The sequence below is a fragment of the Phlebotomus argentipes genome, unplaced genomic scaffold, assembly GCF_947086385.1.
Source record: "Phlebotomus argentipes unplaced genomic scaffold, Phlebotomus argentipes genome assembly contig_5, whole genome shotgun sequence".
NCBI lineage: Eukaryota > Metazoa > Arthropoda > Insecta > Diptera > Psychodidae > Phlebotomus > Phlebotomus argentipes.
The window spans coordinates 7,204,060-7,219,926 of record NW_026776165.1 but is presented as its reverse complement, the minus strand read 5'-3'; the positions used below and the strand labels follow the sequence as shown (position 1 = coordinate 7,219,926).

At 44.8% G+C, this 15,867-nt stretch overlaps 3 protein-coding genes across 3 annotated transcripts; all 3 read left to right on the top strand.

Moving 5' to 3' along the window:
* Positions 1 to 1,101: 1,101 nt before the first annotated feature.
* LOC132255909 (sarcolemmal membrane-associated protein) lies at positions 1,102 to 6,876 on the top strand (the record flags this gene model as incomplete). Its single annotated transcript, XM_059752081.1, has 7 exons — positions 1,102 to 1,218; positions 2,273 to 2,506; positions 2,746 to 3,471; positions 3,543 to 3,653; positions 3,728 to 3,854; positions 4,233 to 4,477; positions 4,926 to 6,876. Coding segments are annotated over 7 exons (2,106 nt in total), but the record flags the coding sequence as incomplete, so codon positions are not given.
* Positions 6,877 to 7,037: 161 nt separating this feature from the next.
* On the top strand, positions 7,038 to 7,644 carry LOC132266194 (protein LTO1 homolog). Its single transcript, XM_059767048.1, has one exon. The coding sequence runs from the start codon at positions 7,126 to 7,128 to the stop codon at positions 7,507 to 7,509; it is 384 nt and encodes a 127-aa protein (XP_059623031.1). The 5' UTR covers positions 7,038 to 7,125; the 3' UTR covers positions 7,510 to 7,644.
* A 5,548-nt stretch (positions 7,645 to 13,192) lies between these two features.
* Positions 13,193 to 15,705, top strand: LOC132256542 (phosphoenolpyruvate carboxykinase [GTP]-like). The gene is made up of 2 exons (XM_059753021.1): positions 13,193 to 13,615; positions 13,775 to 15,705. Exons 1-2 carry the CDS (start codon positions 13,584 to 13,586, stop codon positions 15,675 to 15,677), a joined length of 1,935 nt encoding a protein of 644 aa, XP_059609004.1. The 5' UTR covers positions 13,193 to 13,583; the 3' UTR covers positions 15,678 to 15,705.
* The last annotated feature ends 162 nt before the right edge of the window (positions 15,706 to 15,867 follow it).

Here is a 15,867-nt window from a genome sequence, read left to right as displayed (position 1 = left end):
ATTGAATTTTCTTATTGGTTTCATTCTTATTTCAGTGAAAATTCTAACTCATTCCCATACAACGGTTTCTCATTTTAAAATTCTCGCCGAGATTTTTAGTACATCTTCGGGCACTGTCGGCTATGTTCGTGGAAATATCCCATCAGCGCAGGCAGCCCCAATTGTCAGAATGACAATCGCGAGAAAAAAAGCAGTGCGACTGTGTGTGTGTGGATCAGTGTAAAAAATTCCATAAAGTAAAACGGGAATTGGGGGTGAGAAAAAGGCGAAATAGTGATCATTGAGTGTGATAATCCGTAGCAGAAGTCCTGTGCGAGACTCCAGAGTCCGTGGCAGTGGATTTTCAGTCGCTTCCCGTGGTGAAAAAGGCGCTGAGGGTGTGCAAAGTGGTGACTTTTGTGACGTGAACCCCGTGTCGCACAAGTCCCTTAAATGTTGCTCTAGTCCGGTAAGTGGGCGCCCCCAGGCGCTCCGCGCCGTCGTGGGGACACGCAGGAGTGGCGGCGCTGGGACGTGAGGCGGGTTCTGTGGGGGCCTGCGTGGGAATTCCCTCGGGAAGTGAAGATTTTCCGCGAAGAGCAAAATGGGTGACTGGGCGGCTGTCAGTCTCGGGTTTCGATCAGAGCTCCTCAAATGGTTCCCTGCAGTTTGATCGATTCAGCTTCTGCGTTTGTTTACTGATAACTCTGATAAGAGTGTTTGTGTCGCGCCAGAGCCAGAGCAGGAAACACTCTCGCCCATTGTCTTCGCAATTTGGGGTCACGCGAAAGAGGAGCCCCACTTCTCAGCGCCCTGCGCGATTGTTCGCCTCCAGCCGAGCGTGATGCTAATGCCAATCTGTCTCTCTCTCCGCAGGACATGGTTGTTGTGAGTAACGGCTGGCTGGAACATGCTGCAGAAGTTCAGTCCTTCCTCAGAGCGAATGGCTTAACAATGTCAGCGCCCCCCGTCCCGTCTGGTGTTGCCCCAAACGGCAGCAACACCCTCGTGGCACCCACCGTTGCATCGGCCGCCTCCCTCGTGCCGCCGACTCTGGGCGAACTGGCCGCCGTGGACGGCGACGCTCAGCCGCCGGGCGGACAGACGCCGGCGCCCGCGGACGCCGCCGAGTGGTTCCCGCACGACGCCGCCGCGGCGCAGGGCAACGGCCTGCGGAACGCGGCTGGTCAGCCGGCCAAAGCCATCCTCAAGTGCAGGCCCAACTCGCATCCGTTTCAGGTGAGCCGAAAGGGCGAACAAACAGTCCTCAATCACCCATTCGTGACACTGAAATGAAGAGTTCTTGTGTGAAAATAATACTATTTAATTCAGAGATCAATCCATTGAAGCAAAGACTCAAGATCAGGAGATTGCGTACAGGAAATCAGTGTGTGAAAATATGTCTAATTAGCCATAAAAGTTGTCAACTCTGCAACACTAGTCCTAAACTTCCATTAAACGAACATTAATGTCTTTATATTGAACAATTATAACCATTTTGTTAAAAACTTCTCAATTCATTTAAATAGAAGCAGAGTCATTAGCAAAGACATTCGCCATGAGAAATGCTTGCTCATCTGTGTTAATTATTTCTTTGCATTCTACAATTGACTGAAAATACTGCTGGTAGTTTACCAATTATCGCCCTTGAAAGATCTATCAAAGACAAGAAGAGAAAAGAAGGAAATGTTTTTGCTCTTGCCAAAGAGGCTGAATTGTTTGAAATTAAAAGAGATTTGTGTATCTGCGAATGATGGAATAGATTAGAATGAATTTTGGTGAGTTTGTTCGGAACTTTGCCGTTGTAACTGGATTAATTGTGTTAATCTTCTTATTCTTCAACAAACGAAAGCTAACTGAATCATTTAGAGACGGACATATTTCAGGTGTTCCATTTTCGATTAAATATTACAGTGCAAAATCAACGAAATTCATTGATTTTCCCGTGAAAATACACGTTTACAAAGACTGCGATAAATTCCATGTCTAAAATGCTCCTTGTGCGCCGCTTTTCCATGTTTGGCGGAAGGAAATGTTTTGTGGTTTCTAGTCACACGCCTGAAGGATTATTGCGATGGGGAAGAATTTCAATAACATGAGAAGTGTGCTTGTTATTGCCACTGCGTCACGAATCCCCGCAGCTATCATATTATTAAATGGTGTAGGAATTTATTATGTTGCACGGCGAGCTGATAAAAGATGCCACACAGCGAAATGTGTAGCTGTGTCAATTGAGTTAACCTCTCGCCTCTGCCTTCTTCATCGTCTTCTCTTCTCTTGTTTGTCAATTTAGAATCGGACACTTCTGCTTGAGCCGAATCAGGAGGTGAAGGTTGGGCGATCCGTGCCGCGACATCGCGTTGCAGAGAACAATGCCATCTTCGACTGCAAAGTGCTGTCGCGCAATCACGCCGTGCTGTGGTACAGTGACGGCAAGTTCTTCATACGTGACACGGGCAGCAGCAATGGCACATTCATCAACAACCAGCGCCTGTCGCCGATGTCCCATCGCTCGGACCCCTTCGAGGTGAGAGTCTTCAACTTTCCAACAATATTCCATCACTTCTTCTCTCTGACTGATAAGCTGAACACGAAGGGACAACATTTCTGAAGTCTCCAAATGGTTCAAATCGTTTTAAGAAATAGTTCCAGATTTTCTGCTATACGGGAAAAATTATATTAAGAGTTCTAATGCACTTATTTGAGCCAAATCTTTTTAAAGTTTTAAATTGCTTGAAAACTGACAGTTGTGTTGTGTTTGTGCAGGTCAGTTCTGGCGACATCGTGCAATTTGGCGTGGACGTGACGGAGAATTCGCGCAAGGAGACGCACGGATGCATCGTGGCGACGCTGAAGCTCTTCCTGCCGGACGGGCGTGAAACGAAGGCCAGTCAGTCCACGTGCGTGGGCGAGATTCCGCCCGAGGATCTGCACAGACTCAATCAGTACGTGCAGGAGATGGTGCAGCGCGAGCAGATGCTGGAGTCGAAGCTGATGGATCTGCAGAAGATACTGGAGTTATCCAAGGCGAATGCCGAGAGCAGCTGGCAGGCGATGATCGATGAGGATCGCCTGCTGAATCGCATTGACATCCTGGAGAACAAGTTGCAGTGCTATCAGAAGGGCATCACGGAGGACAAGTTGCGCGAGGAGGTGCAGAAGTTGCAGGAGGACAAGCTGCTGTATCAGGACTCGGCCAAGGAGGCGCTGCGGAAGGTGTACCAGGAGCGCTATGAGGCCATCCAGAAGCTGGCCGGCATGGAGCGCGCTCTGTCCAGCAGTGAGGATGAGTGCTCAGTGCTGAAGGAGCAGGCGATGAAGGCGCAGTCGGAGCTGAGGGACACACTGTCGCGCTTCAACACGCTGCAGCAGAAGTACGATGAGTTGGCGGAGAAGTTTAGTCAATTAGAGAGTCAGGTGGCTAAGAATCAGCCTTCGTCACTCATCCAGGCTCCCGAAGGTGACTCTGAGGGCGAGAAGAACATGAATGATGTATGTGAAATTGGGTGAAATTGTCACATTTCCTGCAATTGATGGGAATTTTTGTTGCTCTCTTCTTGCAGAAGTGTCCGGAAGAGAATTCAGCCATGAAGGAAGCATTGAGGAATCTTTTTGCCAAATCCGATCTGAAGAATCTCGAGGGATCCGAAGATATCATCAAATCAATGTTCAATGTGAGTGAATGATTGTCACTTTGTCAAATTGTGTTTGAAGAGATTAACATGGAATTGCGTGCGTTTTATTGCAGGACACGGACAGCAATGATGATTTGAATAATGTGCAAGTCACGTACTCGAGAATCTACGATAGACTCTTAGAATTGGAGAGGAATTTCACGTTATCGGACAACTGCAATCCGAGCACTGTGAAACAGGGTGAGTTTGAAGTCACACGGAGGAGATATTACGATCACAGGCTCTGTGAAAATCTTAGGAAGTGGGAAATATTTACAATTTTGACTGTCAAATGCTTTCTTACTTTGAAATTTGTGCAATTCTTGTAATATTTATCAGTATTTCTTGCACTAAAAATTATTTTTCACTACATTTCTAGGTTTAATAATATTCTCTTGGTTGGATGAAGAATCTTTGGGTTTTTTTTGTGTGTGTGATTAATATGCAGATTTCACACATGTGTGTTGGATTCGCACTTGAGTGGAGATTTGATGAATTAGTCTCATTCTCTTGGGCATTAGGCGGAATTCTCCAATGTAACACAGCATAACTGATGATCGCGCGCTTGTGTCTTTCCAGAGCACGTCCGGCGCGACAGCGAATGCTCCGTGGACTCGAATTCCAGCACAGAGACAACTGTGAGTGATGGGAATCAGAATGTGAACGAGGAGGAACTGACGCCGGTGCATAAGCGGATGATAAGTACAACAATTGGCGAGTTGAAGGAAATTTACAGTGACCTGATGAGCAATGTGGCGACGGCGCGAGAGGACGTTGTGGCGCGCAAGGAGTCCAAGGAGAGGTGCGAAGAGATGGAAGCCAAGGTAGAGTTTATTCACTTTATTTAAATGGATGTGATTCAGTTTATGAAGAAAGTGCACAATTGGCGCGATAAAACTTGGTAAAAGAACTGCTAAATTGTTGCTTCTGTTGCCAAAAAGTTGGTCATATGGAGAAGTTTTTGTAGAAAATAATGCAAAGAGAGGAAGAAAAACATGATGTTTTGTTGTGCGCTATAAATTGTTGAAATGGTTTTTGAGTGCAGTTTCTTAACAACATAATAGAATATCGTGATTTTAAGTTGTTTTCAAGTATTTCTGTTTCGCACAACTAAATAAAGGAAAAGATTTTAAGTGCTTTAACTCTAATTGCGTTGGAAGAAACGTTTTTTCCGGGATTTAAACTGAAAATTCACGCGGATTATGGTTGAAAAACCATGATCGAGTTTTTCACCTTGTAAATCCTCTAATGCACTGCGATGCTCTCTTGCAGCTGGTCACGCTGCAGGCGGACCTGCAGACGCTGTCGCTGGAGCTGCAGACGCGTCCCACGTACAATCAGTACCACGAGAAGGTGAAGCTCTGCGACGACCTGCAGACGGAGGTGGCGCTGTTCCAGTCGCAGATCGCGGGCCTGCGCGAGGCGGGCGAGAAGCTGGGCGGCGAGTGCGAGGTGTTGCGACAGCAGCTGGCCGTGATCCGTGACACCGTGCGCAGCGACAAGGCGGCGCAGACGGATGAACTGGAGGCGCCGGTGGTGAAGGTCGTGCAGGTGACGACGATGATGGAGAAGGATGCGGAGCTGTCGCAGGAGATCCAGCTGATCACGGATCCGGAGGTGCAGCGCGAGGAGGAGCTGGTGCTGTACAAGGAGAAGTTCGCGCAGCTGAGCGAAGAGAGCATCCGGATGCGGCAGGAGTTGGAGAGTGTGCGGCGGAGTTATGATTATCTGAGGAATAAGTCGCTGATAACGTTATTAACTTATTTGGTGCCCTTCGTGGCGCTCATCAGTTATTTCTTATTTACAGTGTTCTCGTAATTGGCGAGAGAGTGAGATAAAATGCAAGTTAAGTAGTTGCGCTGAGATTTCTTGTGTGTAAAATGTGGTTGATGCTGAAAAGAGAAGAAGAAAAAAATTGACCCGGTGAAAAAGAGAAGAGAATATTTATGAAATATCATCAACTTTCTCATAACATGTTAATCTAATATATATTTCTCACCATTTATTCCTCACAAAAAACACAGAGAGATGATTTTTGATGATGTGATTGAGTAAGGAAATCATCCTTTCAACTGACCTCTTTAGCAGCGCATTTTCTTCATTTTTTCACTCTCTTTCTCTCGCTCTTACATCCTGTATTTCCCGCCCAGTAAAGAGAAGAGAGTATAATTTAAAGAACTAGGACAGTGTTGTTACCAAAATTCATATTGAAAAGGAAACTCACGTAGAGAATGAAGAAACAAAAAACTCCTCATTGAATTCTGTCATCCATTAATAATTGTATTTGTATAATAGTTAAGTAAAAATTGATAGAGAAACTCTTCATATTAAACATTAAGTCGTGCGCGAACAGAGTTGTTTTAACGAGATACTAGAATATCATCAAATGAAGATAACGTTAAAGAAAAAAAATGCAAGACACAAAAAGAAACACAATTGAAATGCCTTTAGAATGTTCTTTATACACTGCAAATGAGATTAAGACAGTATATATTGATTTTGGAGGACAAAGGATGAAAAAAAATACAAGATATTATCGAGTATGTGAAGGAACAGAGAAAGCATTTATACAAAGAATAAAGGAGAATGGAGAAAGCAGAAGAACAAGAGAAAACAGAACATTTACAATAGATTATATATATATTGTCATGCTGTAGTTTTAACTTTGTGAAAATCATTCAGCAAAAGAAGAAGAAAAAAGAAGAGAGAAAATTGTGTGCAATTGTGCCATTCAAAATGTGTTTTCAGCTGAAGAATTGTACACAGATAACATATCTCGCATAATTCGGCATGTGTGCATTTGTAAGAATTTTACAAATTTAGATCAACGCAAAGAGAGCAATGCTTTTATCTTTGATGGAATATTAAGAAGAAAAAGAAAGAAAAAAAAATGACTTGTGGAAGGAAAAAGCACAGTCAGTGTTGATGAGTTTCTCCTGAATTTTTTGACCAGAATCTCCTGTGAAATCAAATAAGAAGTCGAAAGCGGTCATTGTTAATAACATTACTACAATTTTATGTATATTACTGAATAAAAAGAAGAAGAGGAGGAAGAAAAGGAACACGGATAGCAAAAGTGAAAAAGAGAAAAGAACACATGAATATATTATTACAAAGTAAATTATACAAACATGCTTTTTTGATAATAACATCTTACAAAAAGGAATACAAGTTTTACTTTCAGTTCAATTAAGTGCATCTATTAAAGTGTATTTCAAAAGAACTTTCAATGCCTTTTTACTCCTCTTTTTGCTCACTTCGAAAGTTTTGACGAATGTTGGCGATTTCAACTAATTGGTCGGCGCGAAAAGGACCAACATCAGCGACATCTGTGAAGGAGATTCGCCAAGTGTTGTCGCGCATGCATGCCAGTAAACTCATCGACAAGACGCCAGTGTCAAAATGTAAACAAATCCACGTGAATTTTCTCTCTGAACTTTCCTGCTATTTCTACACAATTCCGCCGGTGATAATGGATATCAACGATGTGTTTGACAACATCGCTCTGGCGGAGGACAAACTGACGCAGCAAGGATACGAAGAGGGCTTCGCGAAGGGCGCGGCGGCGGGAAACACGGAAGCGTATCACTTGGGCTATCACAGAGGCGCCGAGTTCGGGGCGGAGCTGGGATACTACACGGCAGTCGAGGAGATATCCAGGAGTGACTGCAAAGGACAGAAGTCCGAACATGCTCTGGATGTGCTGAGAGAAATGCTGGAGAAATTCCCCAAATCCAATGATGCAACAGTGGATTTTGTGGAAGAGATGCTGAAGATTCGTGCTCAATTCCGGAAAGTTTGTGTTCTGCTAAAGATCAAGAACGCCTTCAGCACCGAGAGCAAGCTGAGCTTCTAAAGGAATGTTTAGGAACTACAAGGACATAATATAATTTCCAATTAAAACGAGCCAAACAATCAGTGTAGGTAAGTAATTGCCCACAATGTGCTTTAGAGTCATTAGAGCCAATAAAGCGCTGATATTGCAACAAAACAGAGTGTTCCCAATTTTGATAGAGAAAGAAAGCAAAGTGTCTTGGCAAAAAAAACATCTGAGAAGCGCCATAATCATCTTGCAATTACTTTAATTTTAATAAGAATTGCCTGCTACCGATTACAACTGCGTGGAGATTTCCACTTGAGAGGTCTTTGAATTCGGCACAGGGCGCAAAAAGCGACACTTATCGGGCGAGCGCACATGGGATGTTTGGCTTGCGTGACCCTCCAAGAGGCTGGGCGTAATCGCATTTCGGTGGTTTTCTGGAATGCGCGCCAAATAGAGACAATTGCCACCCCAACTCCTCCAGTCTCCGGGCGCTCGAAGGAGATGGAAAACAAGGGAGAATCAACAATACGATCTCCTCGAGCGCGCTTTCGCAGCGAATAAGCTCAGCAAAGACTTGAAAAGCAGAAAGAATCGCGATTTTCAGCTGAATATTCAACTGAGTTCATTGAGCTCGATCCTTAGCAGTTTTTGACTTTTTGTCTTGGTGTTTTAGCCAATTTCAAGAAAAACTCTAAAAGTCATAATTTTTGTCAGATCAAATCCCAAGTTTTTCCTCATTTTTACATAAGAAATCAGATTTTCTGCAGGAAAAAGAGTTTCATAGTTTTAGGTTGGCTATAATAAAATATTTCAATCATTTCTGCTGCTTTTGCTCATAATGAATGGCTAAAATATTAGCAGAATTCAGCACAATGTTTAGCATTTCTCTGGTCAATTATTACTGCTTGAATATTGGACTCGACTGAGGCCGACGAGGAGGTGAGAGTCCTTTTTGGCGGGGTGAAAAGTCGTGCATTCACAGCATTATCAGGAGAAGCCTCACCAAATGCGACAGGAAGTATTGACGAAATAGCTTGTCTATAATCCATATTTGCTTAACAATCCGAGGCTAAGAGGTGTTATTTGGAACGTGATTTCACAATTGTGAATTTCCTGTGTCGATACTTGAAACCCTCTTTATTCGTCAATCAATGAATATTGTGTCATTGTTGTAAATGAATGAATTGGAATCACTTTTGGCTTTTAAAATAGATCAACAATTCTACAGCTGTGAATAAAGAAAAGCCTCACTCGAGAGTCTGGTTTGTGTTGCTAAGTGATGATCTTATCTGGTAAATTTGCGAAAATGTACTACAAATTAAATCGGGAGGAGAAATAAAAAAACACACACTCAAAGTCCTGAAATCATCAGAAACAGTGTTGAATGTCGATTTGGAATTAGAGCCCTGAACTGGTAAACAAAGTCCTTGTAATGATTGCTAATTATTGCATTGAGTTTGGATGGAAAACAAATCCATTGGGCATCGCGCTATCAGTTTGTCGTGTGTCAAAGTGTAGATGATAAGAGGAATTTCGTGCACAGTTTGCCGTCCGTTTGTTTTGAACTTGGCGCACTGTTGGAGGCTCGCCTCGCAGCACACCTTAAAAATAGACACTGACTAGCAACTGGTTATCTGGCATAGTCTGGCAAAGGTGAGAATTGCTGTTGTGTGTATCGAAGGAATTCTCGGCACTTTTTTTTTCGCTGAACAGCTAAAAAATCCAGATAAGAAAATACTCAACTGTATTCCAGCGAAAAATTGCTTTTCTACCCACCACTGAATGTCTTATAATTTGGACTGAAAATAGGAAAAAAGCCATAACATTCTCACAGGGCTCAGAATTTCTGGGTGTTATTGGTAATATATTGATAAGATGTTTGAGATTTTCGAACGACTCGCATAATTTTGAGGAATTTGCTGTTGCTATGCCATCATTTTCTGGCTTCGCCACTTTTTATTAGCGCCACGAGATGAAAATATACTGACAACTGTTGGCTTTCGACTGAGCAGAGGCGAAGCACGCTGTCTTGCCGCGAGAGTCTTTCTGTGGTCAAATTGTTTGGCCTCTGATCAATATCGCAATTGGAAATGACGTGCAAAGCAGTGAAATGCAGTGGAAATATCATTGCAAATTGACGTCATTGGGATGCACGTTTTACTTTCCATCTTCCCTAAACATCGGAAACGCAAGTGTAACTCATGTGCAGTTACTTCGAGTGACGTCAAAGAGCATGGGATTTTCAGGGAAAGTAATTTGTGCCTTTTTTCCATGATATTTTGGTCAATAAATCTTCTATTCACTACAATTCTACTTTCTGCCATTTATCAGAGCATATTTTCCAAAGTTCTTTCACGATTTTCAAAATTGACACGAATTTGGAAAGCTAACTTCACAGCCTACAACTCTCTAGAGCCTATGAAGGTCGACAAATGGCCGCCAGATGGTGCTAATAACTCCATTATGCGATAAAAGTCTTTTTATGCATTATGTAGTAAAATATTGATTAATACTGTTGGCTGTATTTTGCGGCGGATTCTAGAGAGGAAAAACCATAGTCTACAAATGTCCAAAACATACCACATATTCATTTGATTCTTATCCGCATTTTCCCCATTTTCATTTGCGTAAAAGCACTATACAGTTTGATGAGAGAGAAATCCAGTGCAAAATCACATTTCCTGATTGACTTCATATAGCTGGACGTGCGATGAAAATAGCAGCGCTTTTCAGCTGTGGGAGCAAAAAACTGAATTTGCATTCGAAGTCTCTCGCGTGGTGAAGTCAGATTTCAGCTGAGAAGAGTGAAAGAAAATAGAAAACAGACTAATTTTTCATGATCTAGCGATATAATTTACATATTCCGCAAAGATTTTCCGTCAATCCTGTTGCTTTTTCTCGTGTGGTTTTTCCCTAAATATCACCAAAACGAAATGCCACAAGTGTGTTTATGTTTTGTGTCGTCAGTTCTACAGACATTTTTTTTTCAATCGTCTCACAGCTGATGAAATCCACACAAGAATTTTATCATCTCACCATGTTTTCTCATGTTGAGAGATGATGGTGAAAGAATACTTTAATTACATCAGCTTTGTCACAGTGTGTTTTGTACACACATTTTGCCAATATTGTTCCTCCGGAGTCAGGTGACTTTTGCCATGCTTTTCGGGCCTTCTTGCCACTCCCAAGATCACCTTGACTGGCCTAATACTATTAGGCTTCTCGTGAGATATTTGATAGCATCTGGAATATTGACTTGAGCGTCAGAGCGAGAGAGAGAAGAGCGGTCTTCTGAAGTAAAAGTGCCCACAAGTTGCCAAGTCGCGCTGATACTTTTCAAAACTTGTTCATCTCTGGGGACAATTATTATCAAAATATTTGGAGACTTTCAGAGTCCACAATTGTGTGCTCTTTATGTGAGCGCGCGCGCGCGCGAGAGAGAGCTGGAAAATTGGGCCAAATGAACTAGTTTCTTGTGGATTTCGCTGCCCTTTTTAGAAAAGCCAACAACATTTGAACAGTGACGCAAAATCGCCCCGAAATTGACCTTTTTCCACCCAAATTGCAATTGATCGCATTTAGAAAGGCGACGGGCCCCCAAAGTGTTCTTTTGCCTGTTGAACAAGTTCCGTCAGCTGAAATTTGTCTTCCGCATTGTGAGAAAATTGCGCGCACAGACGAGTGTGAAAATAAGTCTATAAATTGCGTCTTGTTGTCTCTGGAGGCTCGTGATTTGGGGAGGGCCAAAAAAGCCACCTAGAGAATCGCAATCTCCTGACCTTTCTTCCTCCAAACGGATTCGCGCTAGGTCCAAAAATATATCATCTAGAGAAAGAGCGCTCATTAATTGAGAGGCAAAGCCCAGAGTCAGGGTGCAAAAAAAACCACGCGATTCCCCGGTTCTTATCGACAAACACTCCACAGTCTCTGAATGTTTTGGAGCGCTGTGAGAGTGTGTTTTTGCCGGGGGAAAAAGCCTTAAAGTCGCTCCGGCCATTCGTCTTATCGTCTCGCGGGAGAAAGAGAGATTAAAGAGCCATAAAAGCGCTCCTCTTTTTCCGACCCGCGCGCCCGATTCGGGTAAATATAGAAGAGTGTTGTATTTTAAACTTAAACCATGGCAACAAGGAAATGATGAAATATTTTTGAACACTGGGTGTTTTGATTGCCACCATTATGACTTATCGATGCTGGACACAGATTTCTGATGGCAGATTTCAGCAACAGCTCTCACTACGGCGCACATCGCAGCTGGAGATGCCATGGCGTGTGCTTGTTTACAGGAAAGCGGCATTTTCGCCCAGGATGGGGAAAAACAGCAGGAAAATACTGATAGGCAAGAGTGGCTCACAGAGGCTAATAATAGGAAAATTTGGTGTGTTTGTGCGCGAATTGGAGTTATGAATTGATTGATTCGTGGTTGTTTGATTCGTTTAACAATGAATGGAGCTTTTCTCTCTCGCGATAAAGGCTTGATTCTGAGTGCAAAAGCTCTTAACAACAATGAAGATTTAAATTTATATACTGCTATTAAGTGAGTTTTGCCTAATCCAGTAAGTTCTGGTTGGATTTGCTCAGAAAAACGATGTTTTGAGCATTATTAACTCGACAATAAACCCAAATAAAACTAGGGAAAAGTGTCACAAAGATCTATTATCAATCTGTTAAAGCTTGAAGAGATGGAAAGCAGACAGGAAATCCTGCTGTTTCCTTTGAACAGTAGATAAACAGTGAAATCGAATTGTTCTATTATTCTTAGCTTTCCTTTTACAACACACTTTTTCTGAATACAACTGAAAAATACTACAATTAATGATTCTGTTTGAATTTTTTTTGTCATACAATTCGTTGTGTTTTCAGTTGTTATGACGTCTTTTTAATTTTAATTTGTTCTTTTATCTACTAAATTACGGGGAAATGAGATTTTTATTTGATCAGATTAAAAACCACCTCGAATTGTCGTACTTAAGATCAGAGAACAGAAAATTAAATTTAAGAAAGTTTTCCTGTTTTTCCTCCAAACGCTAGCCTTGGATTTGTTTTTAATAATTTTAACGTTCTCAAGTCAAAGCTCTAGTAAATGATACAAACCTTTTTGCAAACATCATAAGTAAATACAAAAACAATTGGAATCAGTTGTTTTGAAAATTTTGTCTGGAAAGTGAAAAACAGGCTTTTTGTTATTTGTATCTCAAGTGAGATTTTCAGACATGCCAGGAAAAAAGATCTCCTATCTCGATGCTTGTACATAAAATCTGACCCCTGGACTGAAGGCACCTCTTTGGATTAGAAAACAAATAGTTTATAACGTGCTGATTGGTGTTCGATTAGGCCGAGCATATTGATAATCCGGGAGGCGCGGATTCGCGTGTTGATCTTTCTCCCGAATTATCATGCCTAATTATGCAGTATCAAACATCTCTCATGTGTGCTGCCGATGAAGAGTTCGAAGACTCTCCTTCAGATGACATTGGGGGCGCGCGCGCGCGAAAACAATAGCGTCTTGTGGATCAACTGATGATTGGCCATAAACACCCGGTTTGTGGATCAATTAATTCGGGCGCGGGAGAGTCAACAAGTGGGTGGCAGAGTAAATTTGCACAAGTGCGCTGGAGGTGGAAGGCTTTTCCACAACATGTTTTTTTCCCTATGTTGGCAACAGAGCGCGGTTTGGCGTCAGCTGGTGATACTGGTTGGAACAAGTGGCCGATTGAGAGACATTCGGCGAGTGAGACGATTGAAGCGAGCCTCCAAATCCGTCCAATCGCCTGATACCCAGTGTCCCCACCTCGGCGTGGCAGCGCTATAAAAGCTCGCTCGACGGGAGCAGTGGAATTATTCAGTTCTCGAGTGGCTCTCGCTGAAGATCTCGCAGAGACTTCCCCAATTTTCCCTCTCATATATTACAAGAACGTGTGGTGGAATTCTGAGATACAATCCCGTAAATGAATTACACTGAACAATTCAACAAGCAAATCTTCAGCAGTGAAAAGCACGAAAAGTCCTGGAATCTGTTCGATTACTTCTAGAAATTCCCCGGTGAGGAATTAATTTGTGAACACACCCTACAGTTCAGGAAGACGTGAAAATCATCTTGACATTCAACAATGCCTGAAGTCATCGAGAAATATTTTACCCAGTAAGTTGAACAAGCGCCCTTTTTTTCATCACTATCGCGATGTATTTTCTGGGAGTGTATCGATCGCTGTTATCGCTTCTCTGTTATCTTATTTGGGGGTTTTGCCCACTATTTAGTTAATGACTTACTCATAATTTCCCTCTCTTCTCCTCTTTGCAGACTGCCCAGCCAGGTGGGTCACTATGCTGTGCCGAAGAGCGTCGGCTCCAAGGCGGCGCCAGTGGCGGATCTCAGCCGCCTGTCGCCTCAAGTGCGCCAATTTGTGGAGCAATCCATCCTGCTCTGCGCGCCGGATCGCGTGCACATCTGCGACGGCAGCGAGACGGAATATCGCAGTCTGCTGGCGCTCCTGCAGCAGCAGGGCACAATTGTGCCGCTGCCGAAGTACGACAATTGCTGGCTGGCACGCACGAATCCTGCCGACGTGGCCAGAGTGGAGTCGCGCACGTTCATGTGCACGGAGCGCCGTGAGGAGTCCATCCCGACGCCCAGAGCCGGTGTGGCGGGAAGTCTGGGCAACTGGATCGCGCCGGCGGGCTATGATCAGGCGATCAAGGAGCGCTTCCCGGGCTGCATGAAGGGCCGCACGATGTACGTGGTGCCCTTCTCCATGGGGCCCGTGGGCTCGCCGCTGGCGAAGGTGGGCGTGGAGATCACAGACTCGGCGTACGTGGTGGCGTCCATGAGGATCATGACGCGCATGGGCGCAGCAGTGCTGGACGTTCTGCAGGAGGACGACAGTGACTTCATCAAGTGCCTCCACTCTGTCGGCACCCCTGCTACAGGAAAGGTCGACGTGGCGTCCTGGCCATGCGATCCCGAGCGCACAATCATCCTCCACAAGCCGGCGGCCAATGAGATTGTCTCCTACGGCTCCGGATACGGCGGCAACTCGCTGCTGGGCAAGAAGTGCTTCGCGTTGAGGATCGGCAGCACCATTGCCAAGAGAGAGGGATGGCTGGCTGAGCACATGCTCATCCTGGGCATCACGAATCCCGACGGCGAGAAGCGCTACATCGCAGCGGCCTTTCCTTCGGCATGCGGCAAGACAAACCTGGCCATGATGACACCCACGCTGCCCGGCTACAAGGTGGAGTGCGTGGGCGATGATATCGCCTGGATGAAGTTCGACGCCAGCGGCCAGCTGAGGGCGATCAATCCCGAGAATGGCTTCTTTGGAGTGGCGCCCGGCACGTCGGACGAGACCAATCCCAATGCCATGAAGACAATCTTCAAGGACACTATCTTCACCAATGTGGCGTCCACGTCTGACGGTGGCGTCTTCTGGGAGGGCATGGAGGCGTCTCTGGCGGCCGACGTGAAGATCACGGACTGGCAGGGAAGGCCGTGGGAGATGGGCGTGACACGCACGCCGGCTGCGCATCCCAACTCCCGTTTCTGCTCGCCGGCGGCACAGTGCCCGATCATCGACGCCGCCTGGGAGGATCCCGAGGGTGTGCCCATCAGCGCCATCCTCTTCGGCGGACGTCGGCCGGCCGGCGTGCCACTGGTGTACGAGGCCACGTCCTGGGCTAGCGGCGTCTTCGTCGGCGCGGCCATGCGCAGCGAAGCCACGGCCGCCGCTGAGCACCGCGGCAAGATGATCATGCACGATCCCTTCGCCATGCGGCCCTTCTTCGGCTACAACTTCGGCCACTACCTCAAGCACTGGCTCACGATGGAGCAGCGCGCTGAGAAGGCTGGTGGCGTAGCGCCAAAGATCTTCCACGTGAACTGGTTCCGGAAGGATGCACAGGGCAAATTTATGTGGCCGGGATTCGGCGAGAACTGCCGCGTCCTCGAGTGGATCCTGCGCCGCGTGAATGACGAGGAGTGCTACAGAGAGACGGCCATTGGCCGCATTCCCTCGTCGGGGGCTCTCAATGTCGACGGCCTGACGCAGAAGGTGAATCTCGAGGAGCTGTTCTCCCTGCCGAAGGACTTCTGGCTGCAAGAGGTGCAGGATATAGCCACGTACTTCGACAATCAAGTGGGCGTCGACCTACCGCCGCAGGTTGCTCATGAGTTGGCGACACTGAAGCAGCGCGTTGCCCAGCTGTAAACCATTTAATTGTAGCTGAAATTCAGAGTTCAAGAGTCGCACAGACCACAATTAACACAGTATAATAAGAGATGAACAGAAAAGAAATGAAAAAAATGAGAAAAACATGACTTGTGATATGATTTTGTATATTTTTATATAATGGTTACATCAATTTAAATATAGGAAAAATAAAATTTTTATATACTTG

What these genes read in the sequence shown, in the direction of transcription:
- LOC132256542 (XM_059753021.1), top strand. Translation starts at nt 13,584, where the DNA reads ATGCCTGAAGTCATCGAGAAATATTTTACCCA. An exon ending in ATCGAGAAATATTTTACCCA is followed by an intron (nt 13,616 to 13,774) that starts GTAAGTTGAACA and finishes TCCTCTTTGCAG; the next exon opens with ACTGCCCAGCCAGGTGGGTC.
- LOC132266194 (XM_059767048.1), top strand. Translation starts at nt 7,126, where the DNA reads ATGGATATCAACGATGTGTTTGACAACATCGCTCTGGCGGAGGACAAA.